The sequence below is a fragment of the Stigmatopora argus genome, chromosome 6, assembly GCF_051989625.1.
Source record: "Stigmatopora argus isolate UIUO_Sarg chromosome 6, RoL_Sarg_1.0, whole genome shotgun sequence".
In the NCBI taxonomy this organism is placed as follows: Eukaryota; Metazoa; Chordata; class Actinopteri; order Syngnathiformes; family Syngnathidae; genus Stigmatopora; species Stigmatopora argus.
In genome coordinates, this window is record NC_135392.1 from 9,515,707 (window position 1) to 9,543,213 (window position 27,507).

The 27,507-nt window shown below is 38.5% G+C and overlaps 2 protein-coding genes across 3 annotated transcripts in view; one reads left to right on the forward strand and one right to left on the reverse strand.

Moving 5' to 3' along the window:
• Positions 1 to 27,507, reverse strand: part of suclg2 (succinate-CoA ligase GDP-forming subunit beta) — a 145,116-nt gene that overhangs the window by 114,521 nt on the left and 3,088 nt on the right. The gene's annotated exons all lie outside the window — the stretch shown is intronic.
• The window catches only part of tafa1b (TAFA chemokine like family member 1b), an 83,841-nt gene that overhangs the window by 43,055 nt on the left and 13,279 nt on the right, over positions 1 to 27,507 (forward strand). For both annotated transcript variants that reach the window (XR_013300537.1, XM_077602211.1), the window contains exon 3: positions 26,806 to 26,946. Coding sequence is in view for 1 of the 2 variants with exons in the window: in XM_077602211.1 (XP_077458337.1) it covers positions 26,806 to 26,946 (141 nt within the window). In the remaining variant the exon portion in view is untranslated. The remainder of the gene's footprint in view (positions 1 to 26,805; positions 26,947 to 27,507) is intronic.

Sequence of the window (27,507 nt, forward strand, 5' to 3'; positions counted from 1 at the left end):
ATTGTTCTGTTAAAGTCATGTTGCCAACTAAACAAGAGCACATTGGCATGGCATTTCTGTTGAGAAAACACTAAAAGCCAACAAATTTTGAAAAGGAATTTCTTTTTGAGGAAAAAGCTTAAATGAGGTTGGGCTGATATTCAATTGCTTCTTGGTCCAGGTACAAAGTTTTCAAAGTTCTTTTGAGTAGTTTTGTGTAATCCTGCAGACACAAGTAACCAAACACACTCACACACCTTCATAGCTGAGCCAACAAAGTATGTCATCCTTATTAACCATGAGAAGTCACATCCTCATCAGGGCCCCAGTACGCCGAATATAGCCGTTGATAAATGATACAGCAACGAATAAATTTACCCACTCACACGTGCATTTAAATAAGTTTGTCCTAAAATATTGGTCTCATTGAAGCGACGGAATATTCTAAAAACAGGCCAGAGGATTTCAAATTGGTGCTCTAGCTGTGTGACCTTTGAGTGACTAGAATACATGCAGACAGCAGAGTAGAGTCTGATGAATAGGTTTGGTCTTTTCCCAGCTGGGACAGCAGATGCTGAGGGTGGAAACAGAACACACTTTTCTATCCTCCTGCTCTCACTTTTTCCTGCCTTTTTGTAATTTCATGTTGGCTGTGTTGGAGGGGGAAGGCGGACGAGCTTTTGTAGGTGTCTGCGGCCTCAGAGATGACACACTATTAACTCTCCTGGCGTTAATCTTAATGGTTCACGCTAGAGGACTGTACGCAATCCATTTTAATGCAATTAGCTCTTGCCAGGAAGGATGACTTATTCAATAGGGCCATAATTGCTTCCTCACATTTTTTATACTCTGTTCATTCTTGAGAAATAATTACTTTCATATGTGGTTAAATACATTGCGCCACTGACACACAGAATATGTGGGCACTGAGACACTCCTGTGGTCCTCAGACGTGAGCAGTCAAATGGAATTAAGTTGACAAGCAATACATCACAGAACTTTACCTGATTATTAGATGAGAACGTATCAGTGCCCAGCAATGTGTTTCGTCAGGACTGACATTTACGCAGAATTATACCACAGCAACACCACATTGGCTCTTTGTGTGAATGTTGACTTTCAATGTGCAACATTCCGTTAATAATTGCAAAAAAACACAAAACATTTTTTTCTAAATAGCTCTAAGCACACAATGCCTTCTCTGTATTCATTTATTGTTGCCTATTTGCATTCATGCAATTTAGTTTCACGTTACCTATAATTATAATTTTATTAAAAACAAATCTCCAGGCAGTCAAAGTGTTAGCACCCTATATTTTTGTGCTATTTTCATTTTAACAGTTTGTTTCCCAAGCCAACTGTGGTTCTCGTAAGCTTTGAAATCTTAGCTTGACACTTTCCTGACGCCATGCAGGAAAACTGTATAAAATCGCAATTCCATGTTGTTGATTGTTTTTAAGTCATATCTCACTATATATTTTAAATTGGATGCCAAAATCTTAAAATTCAAGTTCAAATGAAGCATAACTTTATACGGAACCAAATACTGGCTCCCTAGCTTTTGGTAGATATGACTTTTTTTTTGCAAGACCATAAACCATAATTGTTCTGCCATTTGCTTTGTAGTAGTTTGCATGGAAGCCGGATATAGAAAGCCCAGTGAGGCCAGTGATTAACGAGTGATCATGGCTGTATTAAGTAAAGTCCTGGGCAATACGACATGAACAGGCACATAAGCCCAAACAGCCACCGCCAGGGAGATTGTTCCTTTGCTCCAAAGTCTATAAATAATGAAGATGAAAGTAAACGAGGGCTAGAAAAATTAAAGTGTGACTCTGAGCAGCCCATGGTCCCCCATCAGGGCCAGGGGGAGTAAAGAGTGCTAGTCCACCCACAACCTCCCCCAAGTTCCATTTCGACTTGATGAACGCAATGCTCAACTAATATGTACATCCTTCACTTCTTTTAAAGCTTTTATTTTCGCAATAGTGAATGAAGGAGAATTTGAGCACTATTTTAAAATCCAATGGTATTTTGCATTCATTCAATTTATGAATTGTATTCAAACTATCAGTCCTTCAAATGTCCTATTTTTTTTCAACAATCCCCAATTTGCTGACATGGTTGTCAGAGGTCAGTTATTGAATGCCCCCAAGAGTAGCATGTGCCCTTTATGGTGGCTCCTTGCCATGCCCCGCTGCCATCACTGGCAGCTGCATGTCCAGATGTATTCACAAGTCCTCAAAGCTTCCCTGTGATAGCTGACTGGCAACATTTTCACTAAAAACTCAACCTGTTTTTATAGTGGTTTCCCAAGAGTATTGTTAGAAATGCTGACCATTGCAAATATGATGTATAGTTTTGACTACACAAGCTTGAAAATCCCAAGACAGAGTGAATGTCAGCATTGTCATGAAAGACCTGCAGGTGGAGGTCATTGATAGTGGCCTGTCATAACCCCAACCATAACATAGACTAAAAAATGTTTAGTATGTAGATATATTTGAAATAATATTTCCTTTAACGCTTGAATAGTTAAGACAATAGAGTGCTAACTACTCACAATTGGTAATGAAAAGATTGGTGCCAATTTTAAAGAAACATTCTCTTAAAAAAAGCTTTGTTAAACCTATACGATAAGCCATATTATTGTAAGCACCTATAATAATGATTATATTACTGGTCAATTAATCTTAACTGCCATTTAAATTTTAACGGTGACGTCTATGATGGCAGCTAATCTTCTAACATCTCTGCTATTAGGGGGAAAAAATGTCCAGAAAAAAATTTAAAAATGATTTACATATTGTATAATTTCTCACAAGGATCTGTGCAACATTCATAATAGCTGGACAACATTTTCAATAAATTAATAGGGAAATTTTGTTAGCACCCCAAATGGACAACATCTCCAAGTCTCCTTAAACAACTTTCTGAACTATTTCTCCATATGCAACATCATCTATGCGTAACAAGAGCAGTGTTGGAACACCTTGTATAAAGATACAAAAGCTTAATATAATACAATACAAATGGGAGCCCAAATGATTATTCAGTTTGTTAAAGCACTTATCTGAATGGCTGCTGTACAAATACAAATCTCTCTCATAATTTAAAAAGCTGCCCATTGCATCTCACACTGCAAATTGGCGCAATTATTTAGTATGAAGAAAAATATGTCATATACAAAAGTTTGAAAGCACATGAAAAGCTTCATTTTGTAAGCGCCGTTACAATAGAAAACGGAAGACTATCAAAAATTTGTGGGTGCCACCTCATTTATAAATGATCCTGCAGTGTGATACAGCCCCAGGACAAAAAGAGAGTGTTACATGTTACTGTCTAACTGAATTTCACTGACATGGTGTTAATATAGAGCAGACTGGACCTAACAGTGAAGAGACTGGTGTTGAACTCCACTGTTGTACCTTCAGGCTGGAAGTCTTAGCGTGACATCCATTTCATTGAATTGGTGCTGCAATAATTACCATTTCATTTCAGCACCTGGGTTTTTACATTTTTGACACTTTAATAACACCTCTTAAATAGTCTGACATTTGATTGTGTGTTTGAAATTCTCTTGGGAGACACACTGGGTTGAAGGACATTTGTAAAGATGCTTGATAAATACAGAATTAATTCATTTATGAAGATTTCAGGTAGGGTAGACTTTGATTAAGGCAATGGTAAGAATTTGGCATTGTAACAACATGGAAAAAAATCATAAATAAAATGTTGGAAAAGTCCTTTAGTAATATGTCTGTCATTATTAAAAACATTATTTCACTTTGGAATCAAAAAGTAATTAGTTCTAGTTTAATGATCCATGCCACGTCATCCCTTTACTTTGATGAAATCATGATTACTGGAACAAATATTGAAGGAGCTATTTCTGCAATCTTCCATTTTTATTTTTCCTCATACTACATTTTTAATATCTGGAGCCACTCTCTATAGTCACACTGGCAAATAATGAAGAAAAAAAGTGTTTTGATGTTATTTTATCGTATCCTCCAAACTAAACAAACAAACCCACAAATCAAAGTAACACCTTCCCTCACAACTGAGCTTTAGAATTTGTCGCACCAATTGAGTGGAAGAATAAAGTTGTTGTTGTTGTTGTTGTTTTTTTTAAAGAACAAATCTATCGCCAGATATCTCACAGAAGAGGGCACTGACCAAAATTCAGCTTATTCCCCATTGCCGTTAATTTCTACATAGAGCGAAATGAAAGATTCTGTTGAGTTCTGTCCTCTGTCGAATTTTGACAAGCTGATGCACACCAAGAGAGAGGTAGCCCATTAACCTTGCCCATCCTTTGCCGCAGGGCATCCTCCATCAAGGTTGCCCTTTCACCAGGGGTTTGACAGGTTCACTGTTACACCTGAGCCGAGCAAGCCGCTGCCGAAGATGGAAAAGTGCGAAACCCAGTGCTTTAGTCAACTGCAGTAGGCATTCATGCAGTGGTTGTAATAGCTGAACGCCCACCAGCTGACCATTTGAGCTGACAGCTCTCTGGCCCAAAGCTGGAGGAGGGATGACAGTATTGTGTTTATAATAGGACTGTATCAATCTATTTCTGAGTCATCTACTTCTATTATTTCTCCTATGACAACAATGTTAAATTTTATTTGGAACGTGACATGACACCACAGGATTTGGCTAATGAGACCTACTTAGCATTACATTCTGAATGCTGCATGATTACGGCTTGAATGATCACGTTTATGTTGATCAATATTAAAATTACTGTTATTAATCACAATCTTATCCATCATATTATGTCAAAATCTCTATTCCAGATTGATTACCTTTCAAAAAATAAATACATATATAGTTTTTGATGAGGTTTGAATGTTTAATATTATCTTTTTAGAATTACTACATGATAATGAAAATAGTCAAATTTACCTGACTGAAGAAATGTGCTATCATCTTTACGTGATTTTGCCTAAGATGAAGACAAGATGTGAACAGACGTTCATTCAACCATAGCCAATAAAATGTGTTGTAAATTAAGTTGTATCCTTTTTATGCTGTACGTTTATAAGTCAACAAGTGCCAAACTATAGTCGGGATATGATGTAGTAGATGGGCTTGAGGGCATTTTTGTGGATTTACGTTGACCTTGACTTTTAAATAAGAACCCTTGGTAGCAAGTTGTTCGAGGGCTACCATGAGAGGTCAACAATATGCTCAGAAAACATTTTCCTGCACTACCTCTCTTTACTATCTACAAGAAACAGAGAGACAAAAGGCCATATTCTGAGCATGGTGAGTCTTTTGCTTGTCTTTTGCTGAAAAGCCGCAAGCTGGATTTCATTGTTTAGGCTATTTTTGTTGTACTAGTGTATTGTGATATGTTTTCCATTCTGTTGAATACTGTAAATATATGATGTGATAATTATATGCTCTCAAAGACAATAATAGCTGTGAACAGCTTACCCATCCATATGAGTTCAGTGTGGCCTTTCTTTGGTGACAGTATGTTTTGTTCCTTCAGTTTTCACACTCACATCTCTCAGGAGTCTGTGTGCATTGGCACGGTAAGATTGTCTGTAAACGGGCTGCCAGGCTTGCCTGGTAGGAGATGGAGGAGCTGTTATTCTGGCATTGGCCTGAATAAAGGCTTGCCTGTTCATCATAACAACTTTCCAGAGACAATGAGGATAGGATATGTAGCCAGCATAAAAGGGAGCTGTTGAATATGGATGGAGCGGCGTTTAAAGAGACTTTGTGAGGTAGGAAAGACCCTCACAGGAAAAAAATGCACCTACCGGCAAAGTGACAACACACGCAGACTGCTGCTGGGCTGAGCCCAGTCAAGCCTCTCGGCCATGCAAATTCCAAAAACAAACTGATTTTCTGTGTGCTCAGGGCATCTCCATACGTCTCAAAGTCTTTAGGTAATTTTAGTCAGAATTCACATTGCAGTGTGCAAAAAAAAAGTCAACCTCAACTTTGGCTGTTGTATAGTTATCAGAAATTAATAGAAAGTTTCATACCTAAAAAGAAAAGGTTTCCACAAAAATCCAATGACTTAAGGACAACAACAGAAGCACTTCAACGAGGCCTAAAATTAACTGGAATTAAATATACCAAAGGATAGCGGGCTTAAAGTCTCTGTTAAATCAAGTCGAATAAGAGTTGATAGAATCAGAAGGATGACATGGAACTACAAGCCAAGCATAAGAACAAAACATGTCATTTAGGTTACAGAGATCTGATGAACTGCATTAGTGTAAACAAGCTGCAAACCCTGCTCCATTTAATTGAAGGTTAATTGAAACTCTTGACCCAGAAATAAACGCTCTTCATTCATTAAAAAAAAGAGCTAATCAATCAGTCCCACTTTAAAATGACCAACTTTTGTTCTATACAGTGGCATTTATAGCTATAGATTCCTGTCGCAAAAGATCTTTAAACACACACACATTGGAATTAGTAGGTATTTCAATAGTCAGGCACCACATTTTTCATTAAAATAGCCAAAGATTCCATGTATGACTGATGTGTTTGACAACACTTTCCATGAATCACGACTCATTCTCCCTTGTCATCGATCAGCATCTTGGTGTGACAGCAGGAAATCACATCATATTACCCGTCACCCGCTAATGTTGTTAGCGGATATTGTTCTGTGACGAGGTGTGGACTTGTTCAATATGATTAGGCTCCATGATGAATTTGCCCTGTTATTTGGAGACTGTTAACTGATGACAATGATTGACCTGGCCTTTCGGGTATTTATTGATGTTACTTGAGCGTTTTTCCCCGCTTCATGTCTGGATTTGGATGATTGTGAGCTTCGAGGCTGAAAGAAAGGCTAAAGTTTGACTTTAATTGACTTCATATTTAAAGGAGGTTGACTTTTCTACGCATTTATCAAACAAACACCCATTGGTTTGCGAATTGTCGCATCATATGGGAAGTGAAACTGACGTAGCCTACCTAATGTGACAAATTGTTATTTCGTATTTACTTTTAATGTGCATTAAAAAAATACGCCGTATTTTTCAACAATGTCATTAATCATGACAGCATTTTTTATTTGTGAATATCGTGGGCTACTTTTAAGTTCATGTTTGCTTAATGATGTTATTTGATTATGACGCAAGTGGAAAAATGCTGTCAGGTTTCTCAAGTTCAAAAACTTTGATCACAAATCTGCACATTGTCGCAAGCTGTAAACGTGTGCTTTAACGAAATACAAACCTCCTTGAGTTCTTATTTGGGTCACACGAAAATGGAAGTCAATACATAGAGGCCGAGCTAAAGGTTATATTTATTAATATTTTACTCATCCATGTGCACTGACTTAACAGTGAAATATATACCCCAGGACAGACAAGAAGCAGGCTTGGTTTGGTAATTTCCACCCACGCCTTCCCATCTCGCAAGTTACACAAGGACACGAACTCCCTATATAAGTTTTTGAGTGTTACGTTCAAGCATTTCGTTGATCTTGAAAAGTAGTTTAACTAGGCTCCAAACTACCTTTCACTATTTCTCAATGGAAATTTTGAATATTGTGATCAGTGCATGACTATAGCTGCAGCAATAATATAATTTTGGAGGAATACAATTGTAAAGGTTTTATGGACTGCCATATAAGTGCACAGGTCCTAGTCAATGCTGTCTGAGATTTTATGGGTTGAGGAATCTGTTTAGCAGCGACTCTGTAACTTGTCACAATAAATCGGCTTTATTGGGCCGGTAACTCCCCGTAGTATACGTTTTGCATATAAGGTTATGTGTCTGAATGAAAATAGTAGGACTTCCCACCTTATTTTCAATTGCCATCACGTGGAACACGAATGCATTTAGTGCCAACCACATGGGGTGTGCAGCACTCAATAAAGACATTAAGAGCAGGAAGCGTTTTGTAATTCATGCAAGACTTGACGCATCCCTCTGGATGGTGTTTTTCCTGTCTTTGCTCTCCTCTGCTTACCTTTCTTTTAATCAGCTTCACTGCATGGTGATTGAATCATACATTGAACTTCAAAAAGCCACAACTACATAGGAGAAACCAGTCTTGCTTTTTTTCTCTTTCAAATATTTCAATCTCACGTAACATATATGGAAGGAGCCGAGACAATTGGAGCAGTTAGAGTGGGCTAACTGAACGGGTACAGTGTGTGCAAAACTGTACTAGAGCTAATGTCTGTAATTGCTGACCGAGGTTACATTACAAAGAATTCAGTTGAACTTTTGTTTTTCACCAATGACTTATTTTCTGAACCATTACACAAATCATACAATGAGCTGGATGACAATGTTGAAAATCATAGCACTCTCTCATCTTTCAAATTGGAATATCTTGCACACTTGAGGGCAGCCTAATTTCCTTCACTTGGTTATTTTTCCCCAAATTAGTTGGTCGCGTAAATGGCAACAGAATCCCTGTTTCTAATCACATCTGTGCTTAGATTTGACTATATTATCTCGTTACACGGAAAGGTCAAGGAAAATCCACTCTCAAAACAGCGTACTGTTCTAAACATTGTTGTTATGAATACTAACAATATTATCTTCATTTCAGTAAAACTAGCTCATTGCAGGCCAAACACCGCAACGGTTTAAGTTTTGCCAATAGTAGTTTGCGCCGTTAACCTATTACAGGCAAACCTTTTAAAGAGTTTGCTCCAGTCAGACTGTGACTTTTCACTTTGATTATATCAAATAGCAGGTTTCAATTTGCAGTCTATCAGAGATTTCACCAGGTACCGACAGTACATCTTCAAAAGAAGCCCCTGACAGGAAACACAGGCCAATGAAAGCGCACACCTTAGTGGATGGGCGAACATCTTAATGCACTGAAGTGTTCAACAGCAGACCAAACAGACCAAGTTCCATGCCCTCCTACCTATCTGTCAAATTAGAAATATCAGACAGACTGTCTCGTATTCAAGGGTGCTTTTCATGTGCTGTCATGCGATCTTAGGACACCAGAACTTCAAGGTTAGTCTCCTCTGGAAGACTGACAGGGCATCCTAACTTGCACTCTTAATTCCTTAGCCAATATTTCAGGCACCTTGTGCATATCGAACAGATTCATTTGATTATTTTTATCAGTCCTAAAATCCAAACATTGGAAATGAATGTTCAAGTCCAAATGAACAAGGAGGATTTGCTGCATTTGTTCTGGAAACTACCAGGCTGTATAGTATCTTGCTTAGCTCTTGTCATCAAACACCATCAATTTAAGTTGAACTGACTGATCTCCAACTGTTCTCCATCTGTCAAAACACATTTCGAAATGCGTGACGACTGAAGATTAGATGTGCAGCAACAGAGACCATTATCTTCTACATGTGGTTTGATTAATTGTTTTCCACGAGCATCCAAATCATTTGAATTGACCACGTTATTCAAGCCATCTTTACCTCAACTATGCACTTGCTATTAACCTAACCCTTCTTCTGTCCATCATACTGTTTGCCATTCTGTCAATTTAGAGTGCAAAAATAGAAACACAGTGAAGTTGTAATTTAGAGACACATATTGACAGATGGGGTTGGAAACATGGTCCTGTGCACGATTGGGTGATGCAAACTGAAGCGAACCTTCAGTCTGATGTGAGAATGATACAATACTCACTGCTTTTGCTGTGTACATTCGCTTCTTTTTAGTTTAGTGGGCTTTTTCTAATGGATTATTGGGTAGCCACAATTGCAGATAAGAATCACAATTTAACGTACTATATATAGAATATTCTATTTAGTTTCTACTTTTTTTGCAAGAATAAAGTATGTTTTATACCTAACTAATATTCCACACCACCATTATATTTTAGTAAATATTGCATTTATGTATTGTCAATCACAGGAAGGTGCCATGTTGTGGAAGATTACCTCTCCCAGCAACCAAATTTAGATGTGACAACTATGATTACAACCGATGAGTGTCATGTGACTAAATCCAGACAGCAGGTTTGTGCGGACTGGGGAATTTGCAGACAGTCAGATTTCCACAAATTTTTACCAAAAAAATTACCTATACGGATTTGGAACCGTTTCAAACTTTAGAACAAATTTCAAATGTGATTATGGAGGGGAGGGATATTTTGAGACATCTCATACTGTGTTCAGTTCCTATTTTTTTACTACTCTGATTAAGACTGGCAAACTTAGAGTACTGACAAGTTCTGCTGAAATCCGCTGTGCCGTTTACTCCCTTGGGTTGCTCACAGAAAAGCTGCATTGATGCATCGCTCCAAAAAGACAGCAACTTCAATTAACCGGACGGCATCTACTGTAAGTTAAATCTCTCTCTCTGACATGATTTGTACTAGTGTAAACGTATTCATTATTAAGTTCAAATCAGTGAAGTCTTTCAAAAAGTGAAGGGGACATGTCTCCAGTGTAACAGAAGCCTGTGTCTACTGCTGCCAAAAACAGGTTCATTTCTCACTGAGATGAAGGGACAGACATGTCTTTCAACCTGAATATGCTCTTCCATGCTGAGAACAAGGAACACTTTGAGTATTCAAGCGCTAGAGAGAGAGCAAGAGAGAGAGACTAAACCTATCGAGAGAAAAGTGAGTGAAGCAAGGGCCTGCTTTGTGAGCCATTTGATCACACACTGTGCTGCGAGACGGCGGTGATGCTCAAGCTCAGCGATGCCAACTGCTCAGAGGAAAGCGTCCTGTCGAGTGCTAGTGTATTGCCTGCCACTCTGAGACGATTTGAGGTGACACAAAATGAGACATTTTGCATAATGCACTAATGCTCAAACTTTTCTTAACTTCGGTTCCACCGGGCTTTACGCTTCAAGACGTTGGATAATAGTGCCGAGCCGACCTGAACGGTCCAACTGAATTGGGGTTGAAAGTACAATTTAACACAGCTTGGATTTGATCAGTCGCAACGGACAGAAGGAGATCTCCCACCGAGAAAATTGTGTTTTGAATAATGACTTACACGACAACCACTTACTCTTGTCTGTGTTGTCATCCTGTTTACGCTATACGGAATATCAATCAACTGCATCTGTCCATGTCTGTCTGACAAACATTGAAATATGCCCTGACAATTTTTGCTAGTTGTCCTTTTGAAATAGAGATTATACTACTAACCAGGGTCCTCAACACATAACCTTCATTCAGCAACTCACAAATGTGTTTTAAAAGAAGAAAAAAGAACAAAATCTGAAAAGGTTAGCGAGTGCTCTTAAGCCTGTCTCCAAGTTGTCCTTCGTCAAGGTGAGCTCCCCTGCACCATCATAATTAAGTGTTTGCCGAGGTATAATTAAATGACGACCTTTGGCCTCAAATGAGACCTCTGGTGCATATTAAGATGGGATGTTTGGATCTATTCTTACAAGTTCAAATCCAGACATACACACTCACTCACACACACGATAGGCCAAGCCTTTTAATCATCACTCTTCCTAAGTCATTAAAGACCACTCTCCTCCATCACCTTTTGATTTCTACTGCCCATAAGTCTAGGGATTACCTCATTTATTTTTAATTAATTATTAGAGAGCACCACTGAGTTGGTGATAATGAGGCAGGGGCCAAATACTCTTCAGGGGTTAATGCAAGGGCCTTAGTATAGAAAGTTTAGGTCATGGCTGAAGAAGCAAAAAAGTAAATATACAATACCAATTATTATAACAATTTAATTCTGCAGTTAGCCCAGAATGGGATTAAAAATGCGGCTGGATAGATGAATGAAAAATATCCTGATTGATAATTCTAAAGTGTCAACTAAGCACATGCACAAACATAAATAATCCACATGCATAAGATAGAGCACATAGTTGAAGTTACTTCTGAGCTGGCCTTTGAATGCGCTCATGATGTAATAAATTGATGTAGGGATCACTTTCATAGATAATGTCACATGTCCAATTAACATATCCTGCAGTAATCCTGTCTTTGCTTGAATATTATTAATTACAACCAACATCATCTGATTATATGTGGGAGATCCAGTATACCTGCAATAAGTACATGTGGTCAAGAAAATGGACAGCTAGAAATAATGATAATATTTTGAAGAAATTAACCTCAGGTTTAAGTTTTATTTGAGGTTTTTCAGTTTTAAACTCACCAAAGCTTGATATTAATTAGTACGCATAGTGCTTCCCAGTTCGTTAACCTTGAACTAAAGTCTCGATCCTATATTAAAGAGAGAGGGGGGAAAGCACCTCTTAATCTTGGTCGCAAGGGCGATCAATGCCATTAGATTGTATTTTCTCCTACTAACTTATCTTTCTCTCTTTGTATGCTATATTTATTTGAGAGAAATGGGAGCAAGTGAAAGCTCACAAATATTCGGCAGGTTTTAGTCGAGCACCAATTAGCCGTAAACCACACCATGCTTTAAAAAGAGATTTAGTGGAAATTTAGAGGGTTTGGGAGTGATGTGTTTACCCCCGCAGCTCATTCTTATTTAGCCAAGACAGAGGAAATACTTCAGTGACATATTATATTTCATTCTACGTCTCCTGCCTCGGTCCACTACTATATGGTGTGCCTGCTGTGCACCTCCGATAAATCACTTCCAGCCATCTTATTACAAGAAATGAAGGAATTTATCTTGGTGACATTTGGCTATTGCGAGCCTTTATCTCCCTGATTCATTAATACTGGGAAAACTGTCTGCTTTGATTAGGGAAGTGTCAGTAGTGTTCTTGCCACCTGCTGTTCTAAATGCTGAAAGATCATGACTACAAATCTGAGCCTGTCATCTAATCAACCAGACAAATTAACTCATCTCCCACATATTTGTTGCCTGTTTCATTTTAATAATCTGTTTGCGATTTCATCTATATTCCAGCAGTTGTACAACAAAGATGACCTAAACGAATAATGACTTGGATTGAAGAACTAACATTGGGGAAAGTTGTCGTCTCCAACCCAACAACTTCAGGAGATATTAAGACAGAATTAAAAATAATTTTAAATTACTAGTTATACACAACTACTTGTATATATTAATGAATACAATACTTTAATTCATTGAAAGATTTTGCACTACTTTTAATGAGACAGTCTGGTTGACAGGAGTGGAGAATTGACTTGCATTGGAATAATGGGGAGTGAAAAAGTACCCTTCAGGTGTGCCGGAAGGCATCAATAAGACCTCCTCAAAATATATTTGATCTTTTACCTATTTCCTACCGCAAGAGAAGGAGAATTTATTATGAGAAAAATGTTTTCTATGTAAATAAAGTATTTGGCAAAATGAACAAAAACTGCATATGCCTACTAATTTGAAACACAAAGTAATAAGGATTTATTTATTTTTGTATTCAGTAGTGGTAGAAAGACAATAAACTGGAGCCCCATGTGATTTTCATTATTTCTGAATTAGCCTCTTTCATTGCGTGGTGTGATTGTGAGTGCGAAGGATTGTCTGCCTCGATGTGTGCCCTACGAATGCCGACAGTCAGTTGGGATAGGCTCCATCACCCCGTGACCATGACGTGGATAAGCCGTGTTGAAAATGAACAAACTTAACTACTTTTAACTTGGATTTTTACTCCCCGCGACTCGCCACCCCTGGTTTATCCACATAAGAAAAGGAAATACAATAGTTGTTAAGTGGAGAACCATTATCCTCTGCTCTTTTAATGAGCGTGATCTACCCGCTGTGCTGCATCTTGTTCTATTTGGAGGTTTCCTAAAGTGTTCACCACTTTTAAAGGGAATGACAAGACCTGCTTGGTTTATCAAGTCATTCCTGAGCAAAATGCCCTCTTTCACGCTAGCACTTGCCTACAATATTACCATTAACTGTTGCAAAATGGCTCCTCCCTTAAATTGCTCAGTGGATTTGCAAGGGGTAAAAAAATAGAACCTTTTCCCCTCATTGCCTTCATTTACTTTATCTGAGGCCTCAAGCTGATGCAAACCAAGGTCCAAACATGTTGTGCCAAGTGCCACTTGGGATATCAACAAATAATTCCAAACAGGCCACATGCCAAACTTGAAGGTGATTCATCAACATCGAGCAGGCGGATATGGGTTTGTTGAACAGAAATGGCATCTGACACAGTAATGACTCTTAACAGACAAACATCTTGTAAGCACTTTAATACAGACTGCCACCAGGTCTGCTGGAGTCGAAGGAGTTAGGGATTATTTCCTCCAAAATCTCCAGATTTTGAATTGGAAATGTAGGAATAGAATTAACTAAGAATAAACTGATTCAAACATTTAACAAAAATAGCAAATGGAACTACTTGGAGTTTCATACGATGAATAACCATCTGTTGTTGAGCTTTGAGAGCAGCTCCCTGATTTGATTTGTGAGGGGGGAGCAGCTTGCAATACAGCCATAACAATCTATTGTGATCAGAGTACATAGGTGCTGACACATTAGGGTAATAGAGTTGCCATTAATGCACAAATTGCACAATTATGCAGTTAATAAAACATTATGTCAAGACAACAATTGGAATTCTATCAATCTCCATTTCAAAACATCAAGGTGGGCTGTATGTAGACTGCTTGCTACAAGTACCACAATATTATTTCTGTCCATGCATGTCATGGTTGAGTTAGCCGTGCCAAATTTAAGACTGTGTACACCCTGAGCCGCTCTCATATTACATTACACATTTTAAATTACAGTAATATGGTCATTTTGGGCTTCCAGCCAGTTTGCTTATTGCGTGCTTTAGATTATTGTATTTCATTGTTACTTTAATAAAGCACTTGAATCCTCTGGATTTCAAGTGATTCTAATTGGGCAACCTTCAATTCGCCCATGATTTTACAATCAGCGGAGGCAAAGGTAAGTTTGGACCCCGAAGCTGACGACTCAAAGTAATGTGGCGTGTTACAATATTTATTAAAGTCAAAAACACATACGGACATGAAAAGGAAGTATCAAACTCAAACAGGATCTATGATAAAAAGTTCAATGGGGATGTAAAAAACCCTAAGGTAACTGAGGCAATGGGCAGAGTGCCACAAGTATAGCAACAACTAAATAAAAACAAGACAAACATACATCTAGCAAAGAATAAGAACTAGCAAAGAACACGAGATTTCAAAATGGCAAGACCTTATCGTGGATCGCCTGGGCTTAAAAACTCTGAAACTACTGATGAGATTGGGCGCAGGTACGGCAAAGGAACTCCGCTCACTGCTACACACCTGGGCTCGGTAATACAAGGATAACTAGACCAGCAGCAGAATGTAACAAATGATTTCAATTGCTAGAGACCTGCACATGATTGAACTACACTGTTCTTCACATTGGGGGAAAAAGTATGCAATGCCCTCTTTCCATGGAAAACCTCAATAGACCAAGGGATGGTTTACAATCTAAAGTTGTCAGATAACATACGGGTTTGGAATGTGAGAATAAAGGTCCTCTGAAATGCCACAACACATTGCTTTAAAATGATAGCAGACCATATTTGAGACACAAATTCATCTCAAGAAGTGATGTATTTCTCCCTACCCTCTAAAAAAACTCGAAACAAAAAATGACGTCAAACCCTAAATGAGCTGGTACCATTTGCAGTCGGCTAGTATGCTATGTAAAATCATTCTATTCGATTGTTCCCATGTGATCATTTTATCATTCTGTCAACATGTGCCAGCTAGTGCGGCAGTAGAAAGCTAGGAATGACCATCAATTTTAGCTGTGATGTCACACCCCGATTGAAGTGCCAAATGTTTTCTACATGGAAAATTTCACGAGTGCAGTCATTTTCAATTTAATCAAAAACAAGCAAGTCGAGAGCAAATTCCACACAGGAGTTGAACAAGAAACCTCTCGACTATGCAGCGGTTTGTGCTCACCACTCGTGCATCATGCTGACTTGGAAGATATATATGGAATTTTATCAATGTTTGAGAATTATATTTCAAGTGACATTTGAGAAAACATAAAATTTATTAGCCCTAAGATTAAAACATTTTGTGTAAAGGTTATGCATTTAACTCTAAAACGCTTCATGAGCACCTCTGACAAAACTGGCATTCATTGAAGATGAGGCTCCATTTTTAGTAAATGCCAGCTTTGTCAGAAGTGATCCAGGAAGCATTTTACAGTCTCAAATCATTTTTATAAACACACAAGCAGGGGGTATCTTTAAAGAGAAAGTGAGAGAGCCAAAGACATTCTGAGATCAGCTTGGGAATGAAAGATAGATATGTCGGCATCAGGGTAAGGAATGAGATGCTAAGCGAGATCTTTAATCGGCCAACCTTGGAGAGAGATGGGCGAATGGAAAGATGGGTGGTCAGTTGACTGGGATGGATGAAGGGGAGTAGAACAGACCCTAAATTCTTCATTGCCTCTCTAGACAACATGTCTGACTGACAGGCGGCAATCACTTATCTCCCAGTCCGGATTTGCAACAGCACCAACACAATCAGCAATGAAATGAAGCTGTAAACTTTAGTGATGAATAATACAGGCCATCCTCAAGCTGACGCCTTTGGCAGTTAATGGCTCAAGTGTATCTCTTTCCAAATTGATGAACTGACCTGTTGTGACATTACAGTACAAGTGCGGAATGAAAAGTAGATTGTGATGCTTGATTTGAAAAGGGAAAACCCTTTAAAGATATACTCCTAACAATAAAATACGTACATTAACAAAATCAATATGCGCTTCAAGAGGGATTTTTCTAGTCTCTCATTGCACACTGCGTGAGTTGCATTAGCATTCACATTGAGTTCAGGCCCACTTTGACGTGTACCCACATGCTTTCACATTCCACCCTTGATTAATTGATTAAGTTTACAGGTAAGTAGGGGGGAAAATCGATAAGAACGTCCAGGTTATCATTTAATTGCAACTTCGTCTTTCCCTAGTTAAAGTACAATAAAATGCCTCAAGTGCCAACGCTGTAACCAAGATTTATTTTAGGCCTTTCGTACTCAAGTCATTATGCCATCCGTATGTAGTTGTAGGCATGAGTAATGATTCAAACGTCCTATTTATGACTATTAGAGTTTGGAATAAATACAAAAGTACCAAAGTACCGGCTTCTTCCACATTAGTTTTTCTGTTTTTGTGTAAGTGACTTCTCCAAATTTACATTGACTGCATGGTGTACTTTGAGAACATAAAGACTAGTAATCCATGAGACATTACTCAGAAATGGCAAGCATGATACAAGATTCATCTTACTCTGCAAGCCTGCATTGGACAACAAAAGCTTTGTGTCAGGGAATTAAAGAATAAAGCAGATTATGAAGCGTTTGGCAAACATTGTGCACCTGAAGAAAGATGGATACATGTGAGCTACAAACACATATATATATACACACACAAAATATATATACGTATATATATATATATATATATATATATATATATATATATATATATATATATATAATCTATATATATATATATATATATATATATATATATATATATATATATATATATATATATATATATATATTCTTTTTTTCCCAAATACCCCTCTCGAATCTTTGTAATATAATCCATTCAGAGGCCATAACACTGCGTGCCAACTCGGCCTAGCTCTTCTCTATTATAGTCATTTGTCATAGCATGGTTCATTCCCACAGGTAGCTAAATTGGTTAAAAAACCCATTTCAGTACACCGTGACATACAATATCAAAATAGATTATCATTGCCTCATGTCAACTAGCCCACAGTTAATCTGCTGCACATTGCTCCACTTCGCTATACTCTCTGTAGTCCCCTTTTGAGATCTAAAACGTCTATAGATTCTTGTTCAAAGAACAATGATGAAAACCATGAATAATAGCTGCTGTCCCACAAAATGGCTATAAACCACAATGGGTGGGCAAATTTTCTGTCTTCAATTCATGCAGAAAAGTTCTCTTTTGGTAGAACGAATTGAATATTAAAAATTTTGGATTTTGAATACAAATGTGTCCAACCAACATGAATATTAATTAACTGCAGCAGCAAGAACGGTTTTGGTTAATATTTGTGCGTGTTTGTCAGTGTTGTCTTTTGAAGGACTAATTCGCTTTTACTAACTGCAATACTATATTCCAGAAAGATTTCCAGATTATCACCATTGCCAACTTTCCAAATATTGATGACATTTTACACTGGGACAAAAGTCCATTATGGTGTTTGATAGAAAAAGCCTATGAAAAAAAATAAAACAGAACTTAAATTTCATGAGGAATCACATATATACATATACATACATACACACACACATACATGACAGCTTTATGGGCCTCTTTTCCCCACAGTCAGCACTCTATGTCCTTGCCGCAACTAAGAGCAAGGTCAGCTTCTAAATGTCAGATTCGACAGGACCACTTCTTCGTGTTTAGCACACAAATTTTCACGCTTTTTCAGTCGCACTTAGACTGATCATCTTGTGGAAGTAGTCTTCACTAAAGTGATCGATATCGCATCTGCTCATGAATGCATCATCCAAAAGCCAATATCCATGTTAATAAGATGGCAAGTGATCTGAGCAGAAAAGGAGAAAACATGTAATGGAAGGTGCAATGTGTTCAAGTGTCAGTTTTTTGCAAAGAGCCGTGACACATTTGAGCAATACACGGCTGGCCTCGAACAAAATGGATTCCCAATTACAAGATCAGAGTGCAGTGCTTCTGAACTAGTGAAATCAGGTTTAGTCACAGATAAATGAGTGGTAATTTTAGGTTCAACTGGTTTTAACATACCTGTTAACCTCTGCCGATAACTGCCCTTATAAATGATTATGATTCCCCTTACAAACCCCCAAAAAACCTTAAAAACAACGTACGAGTCGTACGGTGTTTGTAAGGTTTTTTGGGGGGTTTGTAAGGGGAATCATAATCATTTATAAGGGCAGTTATCGGCAGAGGTTGACAGGTATGTTTTAATGTTATGGAAATGATTTTGGGGTGCCTTCATTTGAGGAAATAGGCAAGGCTGGTAGACACAAGAGGTCCGAAAAGGGAGATGGAGCTGAGCCAGATAGAAAATTGAAATTGTCTCTCAAGTTAGTATGAAAAGGGTAGAATCGAGAATGGCTGTGGCAGATTTGTGAACAGCTTGATTAAGGCGATGAGGTGCAAATTGAGCAAGTGTGGCTGTGCACACCTGTCCCCATTAACACAGACACTCCCACGAAGAGTGCGATAGTTAGTGAACTGTGGAGAGTATTGTAGAGTGAAGATGTTAAGGCTTGCAGCTCATCAGGTGTGGTAGGCTACTGTTAATTGATCCATCTGTTTCAAAATCAATTGTATGTAATGGACATAACAGATTATGTCCAAAGACTTGGAATTATCTACTATACTCGAGTATACTGAATTGAGGCGATACAGCCGTTAGGTTTTGTTTTCAGTGCATTTTGCTAACACACAAAACGTTTTAGAGAGGATAGTCAACCTCAAGAATTAAATTGCCAACTTTTCGGCTAATGGACTACCAACTGAGCAATTAAAATATAAAATGTAATTAATTCATTTCTCCAATGATTCTAATATTTGGTGCTCAGTGTTTAAATATTTATGGATATAGTGCACCCGTATTTAGTCAGAGCAGGACAACATTTCCATCAAACAATGGGCAATTGTGAAGATTAAATGGACATTTAGTCAAAAGCTACTTTTCTCCGCAACAAGATCTGTCTCAAATTCGCCCTTGTGCCCTAGTATCCCCTGCAACCAAGTTTAAGCTCCCTATTTATTTAAAATATGCACATACATTTGCAAAGAATTACATTATATTTGGTGTGTAAATCACCAGCCTGAACCAAAATGTGCTATTTTTGCAGCAGTGTAATGACCGTGATCTATCGTCACTATGATTTCTATGTCAATACTCATTCCTGCTCTCTTTTTTTTTTTTCAAACATTCCAGTCATGTTGGATTTTATTTTTATAGCCCAGTATTCCAAATTTACAGTGGGTGGCATGGTGGGTTTTATTGCATCCCCTGTTGCTAGAACCTTGATTTGGAAAGGGAAACACCCCCCTAAGGCATGAGGTCATAAATGTTTGATAATACCAGTCTGCGTCACACAAAACTATCAAAAAAGTTGTTATAGCTCTGGTTTCAATCCCTCTGAAAAACCACTGCGCTTTCCTTTTTGCTCTCTCTGACTTTTTGGCATAGGTGAAAAAAGGGGGGAAAAAAGAATCAAGCTTTGTATTGGATCATTTATGCATGCTAAAATGTTTTCTTCAAGCGAATTACAGCCTCTAAACTCTAAAGGGTACTCAGTGCTGTCATTCACACTGGCACTTTCAGTTTATTTGAAATTGACCATTTAATTGCTCATTTCACCATCCAGCTCTATTTTACAGTGCGCAGTGACCTGTGTCATATGCACTTTGGATAGAGTTCGGGACAAACCAACTCAGCTATGGGATGTTGTAAAGCATCAAGTCGTTGAGGCACCGTCATAAACATGTTTGCGTGGAATTGGGAGAGAATTGAGACAGAAGTGAGAGAACAAAGAGACTACAAAATTTCAAATATAAGTTGTCATAAATTTGTATCATTCATCTTTTTTTATCAGGGGAAAAATATCACATTGCTCAAAATTCAGGTATCAAATATGATACGTCTGGCAATGTAGGCAAACAGTAAACTCATTTCTCTGGATCAGTTCTGCACTTTTTCCAACTTCACTCTCCTGTCACCGCAATAATGAATTTGCAGTATAAGTGATAGCATAGTGGTTTTCGCTCTTTATCTTGATCCACCATTTTAATATGCAACATAATTTAAAGTAACTGCCATATTCATACAAGAATACCCGCATACCTGAAGACCATCGAAGTAGGTTACATCCTGCATATATTAACTATAATCACCACCTTTCTGCGATTCATCTGTGCGGAAGCTTCAGAGACTTTTTAATGTGTTTTCAACAAAGTCGTGTTCTGTTTTTGTGTGGCTGCCAGCTATTTGTTTTCTCTACTTTCCTGACCAACCGCAAATTAAATAAAAGCTAGAATTGACATTTAAACAAAAGTAGCCCACCTCGAGCTCTCATTCACATGGCTAGAACTTGGCAGTGGGTCCACTTGCCATGGGCCTGGACGAGTCCATGACACAGAGCGTTATATATGCCAGGGTATTACAGAGCCCTTCTTAATCCGCTTTGTCACACTGTTCCCTCTGGACTGGGGTAATTTCATGGTGCTGAACTGATATTGATAGAGCTTTGGTAAATGAGGGACACGGCAATCGTTAACTTTAATAACCATAAAGATGTGAGCAGTGCAGTCGCCGGGCCCGCAAGAGGAAGCCCATACAGGTGATTAAGAATCGACCTGGGCTCTGGCCAGCATGCCCTTGCATCGCTTATTTATACTAATCAAATTATCTGTATAAAAAAAAAAACTATAATCACTTCCAGTCTTATTAATGCTTTATCATAGCTTCACTTGATCTCCTGGAGTTAATTGTGCGTCTCCATTATTTATTTAGATGAATGCAGTAACAAACAGTATTTTCTTTAAAAAAAAAAGGTTTATTTCTATTTTATTTCTCTCAAATGGGGTGACTGAGGATAAATCCATTATTATACAGGAGCTCACTTGAACACATCATACAATTTGTTTCATTTTGTAATTTTTCAGAGGTCATTACTGGTAATGTTACACGCAAAAGTGAGTGTTTCACCTTTTAAATTGTGACCTTGCTAATGAGAGGTATGATGTTATTATTCAGTTTTGCTGTCATCTACAAGGTTGGACAATTGGTATTTCTATTATTGATGTTAAAATCAAAAACTGGACTGGAGTATTACCTATTAGACCTCATATGTTACGGTCTATTAAACCAATTTAAAATGTCAATCAGTAAACATGCATTCAATCTCCACAGGGCTTATCTGATTTTTTTTATCTGAGCTCTATGCCTGGCATTTCTCATCGCTGTTTTCAATTTATGTACATTGCGGTCCTAAGGTGACACACATGCATAGAAGATCAATAACAAGAAGTGCTAGAGTAGGGTGTATACGTATCATACTCAATGCCTAACATGAAGGCATCACTGTCCAACGATTTGTGTTGAAGCCTAATGAGTAAACAGATGTTAAGGCGTAGGAGGATGAGGAGACATCTAAAGACTGACTTGTTATTGTAGCTTCCTAAAGTCACCTTTCAATTGTTTCAATCCCCAAAATGCTTATTAAATGTTACATTTCATTGCACACCTCTGTCCATTCCACACCCTATTTTACTTTTTACTCGATATAAATTGGTGTAGTGCAGGAATTACTGAATTGTGGTCACTGGATTGTTCAAACGATAGTCGCATTCAGAAAATTCCAACCCATGTGAGAAAAGCCCTTACGGAAGTGAGCTGGATCTGAAAATACCAGATTTCATAGACATTACTCTGCATTTCTTCAAATTGTTACCAAAGACAGTTAAGAGGAAAAGGAAATTCCAATTTATGTTATTTTAAGATCCAGTCAGAACGTAGCCATAGGGACAGACCACCACCAACAAGAAGACTTATATTATTTCACGCTTGTCTGTGTCATGTGGGGGCGACATGCGGTTCAGCAACTTGCTCAAGAATACTTGGACATGGTCACCAGTGTGACGGAATCAAACCCACAACCTCTGGGATTGGGGAGCGAACACTCCATCACTGATATGAATCATTCATTCATTCTTCTTCCATACCGCCCATCCTCGAAAGGGTTGCAGGGGTTGTTGGAGCCTTACCCAACTGTCTTCGAGCGAAAGGCAGACTACACCGACACTAGACTGGTCGCCAGTCAGTCGCAGGGCACACAGAGAGACAGACAACCACTCACACTGCCACTGAGTGGGAATCGAACCCAGACAGCCCGCACCAAAGGCAGGCGGAATAACCACTGCATCATTGGGTGGCTCGAATATGAATCATTCACATAGATTTACTCCTAATTCCTTATCATCAGTGTCAAATTGAAAGTCTTTTGTATGTGTCTAGATCTGTATAATCTAAATTCCTCTTTAAAATATTCTTTGCTGATTGTAATTTGAGTGCGTTCCTTTTTTCCAGCAGCAAAATTTAAAATAACAAGGACTAAAGTTCAGTTAGCATATGCTGTACTAAAATACCAATAGTTTTCCTTCTGCATAGATATAAGTTACAAATATACATTTTGTTCCATCCTCCCTTTTCCATAATTACTGAGGAGATGAGTGTCAAACGTCACAGCAACACAGATAAATTAGAATTATCCAGTGTGGTCTATTTCTACTCCTCCCAGGGATTTATCTTCCTACACTATCCATTTTGACTGGTGATGTTACACAAGTAGGCATCGCTAAATGAGGATTGGGTAATTCCTGATAAAATATACATGTGTATTAGCTGCCAAGAGGAGGAACATGAAAAGTTGTTTTCTGGCATTGCCTGCAAGCAGCTCATTTGGAATACATTCAACAATGCTTTGTTGCAAGTTTAAACATTATCCTAAGTAATCGGGGGGAATGCTCTTGAAGTTCCATCGTGCAAGCAAGTAATGGATAGAGAAATGCTTTTCAGCTTCATTAAGCATATGCATATGTATGAAGTGGGCCGGTAGTGCAGGCTCACCCTTCTTCATTTTTTTCTCCTGGTACACATTTCACATTATAGATGTGATTTACCCGACCATTGATTTAAACTATGCATCTAAAAAGACCAAACCACGTATCTGCTACTCTGATAATTCAAATAGACTAATCACAATGGCAATAAATGTATTCTGAAACGAGATGAAAAGGCGGACACTGAAATTATTGCAACTTTTGTAACCATACAAATCCCAATTTAATTTCAACACACGGTTATAACAGTAAATGTATGAATTTGGATTGACTTGGATTAGTTTTGCCATTAAAATCTAGAGCATAAATGTATATTCTCCCAAACATCAATTTTGACTTCTTGAGACAAGTTAAGTACATTGTTACTGTCACTACAAGACTGAATTATTGTTCTTTTTGGTGAACGCACGCTTCTAAATTTAGAGAATGTATGATATTGTATGATGGATTGCCTAGATTTACAACCTTAGCCCATTAGACGTTTTTAATTGGCTGTTGGAATAAGATGAAACCAATGAGGCATTGATCTTCTTAAACATAATCACCTCATCCAGTCATTCAATGGCTGCTGTCACTGTGGGGCCACTGAAAGAAAAATGACTAGCCAATGGTCCCATCGATGCCCTTCACTTCCCCTCAGTAAAGTCTGAAGTGCACAGCTACCCACTCCATCTTAGCAGTTTGGTTTAACACCTTTCACTGTCTCACAAGGTCAGAGGACAGTATCCATCTCATGGGGTGACAGCATAAACAGTGTACAATTAGTGTGCAAAAACAAAAAATCTAAGTAAACACTCCAGTATGACAAATTCACTAACTACATGGTGGACATGTTTTTCCTGCAGTTAGCATGGATCGCCCTGTCTAAGAGGCGTTGAAAATAAATGGTAACATTTTATGTTAATGACTACATTTTATGAACTTTGCTCTTGTGTGAATAAAGAAAATGTGTTTGGAAGACACTATTTGGTTCAATCTTGTGTATGAGTTCTCTTACTTTCTGAAAAGGATCAATCAAAATTCAGCTAACTTTTAAAGCATGTCTAGATCACATAAGATTGTGCATCATGTTTTATCCAGCGTGAATAAATTCGGCTATTTCACAAATCAACACAGTAAACAGAGTGAAATCTTCAAATATAGGAGTCACACTTAACAAATCAATGCGGCATCAGCCACCCAAAGTATGTTTGGAGCTTTGCTATCGATTTTTCTTCAATTTTGCTTATTTATTCTAACGCTTGTTTATACAGTCTCCCTTTTGCTCTGTATGAGAGTCATGGAAACTTGAAAGTCTCCCACTACAGTATGTGTTTGCTGCTCATATACTCAGACGGGATACCAGATTTTACAAACAAGAAATGTCCTTGTATGGCATTTGCTTGTCAGGATGTGTCGCAAATGACAACCAGCTAATGTAAAGAGAATTAAATTGATGAGGGAATGAGGGATGTCTGTGATAATAATCAACAAAACATCCCTAGAAAGTGACGTAGAAGATGTGAGCTTTTGCTGTGCTCATGATGCAATGGATACTCCTAGCTTACTCAGCTTGGACTGTAAAGCAAGTGCGCAGTCTGACCAGTAAAATATTCAACAAGCCCAACACATGGTGAGTTTGGAGCCTAACACTCGAGGGACAGTTTTTCCCTCCTACTTTTAGAGGCCATGTTGTGCCTTGTTCTGCCCAGAAATCCTTAACAAGTGTTGTGAGAGGTGCATTAATAGTGCATGACAGAGCGGTCCAATGGGACTGCAATGTTTGCCTCTTAATCCAAGATTCAGTAGCCTATGGTCTGACCAGGGCAGACGTTGATGGAAATGGAAGACGAAAACTCAACCCAACTTGTGAAATCTGCTTGAAGGACGGTTGTGTAATTCATTTCAAACATGTGAAGAGCCAATTTCAGCCAAAGAAACACACTGCTTGTTGTCAGTGAGTATAAGTGGGTCTTTTTACCACAATAGTGTGCCCTGTAGAGAGAAAGTAAGTGACACAAAAGACTATTTTCAATTTGTGTGCTCTACAGTCAGTAGATCTGAGGGGATACATATAAATCCTGTTATTTTAGCCCCTCTTCGCTGGGATGGGTTCCACTTTAATTGTTGGACGCAGGTGTCTGTTCCAGTGGCTGTCAAGAAAAGATAAAGAGTTTTTCCTAGGGCGCAAGCAAAGGGGATTGCAGTGATGGAGGGTCCCTTTCCTGCAGCTCCGCTGCCTGCATTAGCTCGTCGCTTTATAATTGTGTGAAGGGGGCACTTCCAATGGCTCTCTCATTACTCACTGGCATGGCCGCTACCTGGCAGGGAGACACACCTCGTCCTCTAGCGTTCTCTCGCTTTCTTCCTTATTCCACCATGTCCCCTCGTCTTCATCACTCCCTCCCATGGGCAATCCCTCTTATTGTTGTTTTGACCCGGCACCCCCCATTGGCAGATATCACCATTTCTTCTAAGAATATTCTTTTTGACATCCTCCTTTGTCAGCTGCCGTACTATTGTGCTCTACCTTTACACAGAGCGATGTAACCTATGCCTTGGAGTTAATGTTTTAGTGAGGTCTAGCGTGTTCGTGATTCTCAGAGGGCAGGCATTCAACTCTTATGACTCACCGGTAGCAGGGAATTTCTAACACATTCACTTGCTACTTCATTAGTGGCATATACTATGTAATTAAATCAGATCAGATACATTATAGATGCATCAAAATGCTAACATGTGATAGAGGTAGCATTGCAATATTGATGTTGGTTGTGTGGTTGATGTATGAGACATAAGGGAGGCAAATGTAGTGCAGGGTTGAAAATCCAATGTCTCTTCATGAAATATTGTTGCATCAACTGCATTTCTGATGCGCTCGTACTATTTTAGCTCCTTTATTGAGTCTAAACAAGTAAATATGGGCAATTTACTGTTTATCCAAAAAACCCTATTTTATGAATAGGTAAGTCAAGTAGAAAACTTTGATGCAAATGTTCCCTGCGATTGGCTGGCCACCAATTCAGGGTGTCCCCCGCCTCTGGCCCGAAGTCAGCGGGGATAGGCTACAGCACCCCCCACGACCCTAGTGAGGATAAAGCGGTTCAGAAAGTGAGATGAGATTGTTCGTTCATTCATTCACTCACTGAGTTATGAGCAAACCCAGCAGTGAGCGAGATGCAACTCAACGACTCAAGGGCTCATTTTATACATATACAGTACTTCCAATTATCTATCTGCAATGCGTCAGACCTTGTATGAGAGAGTATGTTTTTCGAATAGTTTTTTGTTTGTTCTGTATTCATTTGTTATTGAATTTTTCTGATGCGTAATTGTGTTTTTCTTGTCCATATGTCCACAGAGGGAGGTACATGCGAGGTGATTGCAGCTCACCGATGCTGTAACAAGAATCGCATAGAGGAACGCTCTCAGACCGTCAAGTGCTCTTGTTTACCAGGCAAAGTGGCAGGGACAACACGCAACAAACCCTCCTGTGTGGATGGTGAGAAAATACTCGGACTACATACATTTTTTTCATTAATGACAGCAATGCGTAACAAATACTATATCTATGTAGATGCTTAGGATTTTTTTACAAGACTAAAATCTTGACAGGAAGTTAATAACCAGGTTCAGAATAAAGAAAAGAAGGAGATTGAATACAAGTATTGTTTTTACAAAAGCAAAAAATGCTTAAAAATAGACTACTGCACTGCACAAGGGTGGAATATTAAGACAACAGATGTGAGGGAGTCACAGAGATTAGCATCAAGGAAAGCACTTATACAGTTCGTAAATTGTTTTTTTTTTTCTGTGATAATAATAAATATACATTCAAGCATTAGGTTCAAACCTTCATGTGACCAATGCAGAGTTTGTGAACATCTGAGAAAGGAGCATGTCGCAGATCACGTTGCCCAAGGCAGAGCAGGCTAATGGAAATGAATAACTGATAAACAAGTCAGAGAAGCTCTAGGCTAGTGCACCTGAATTACCTCAGCTGAGAAAAACAATCAGGCACCTCTTTGTGCTGGGGGGTTTGTCACAAACCTACTGAGACTGA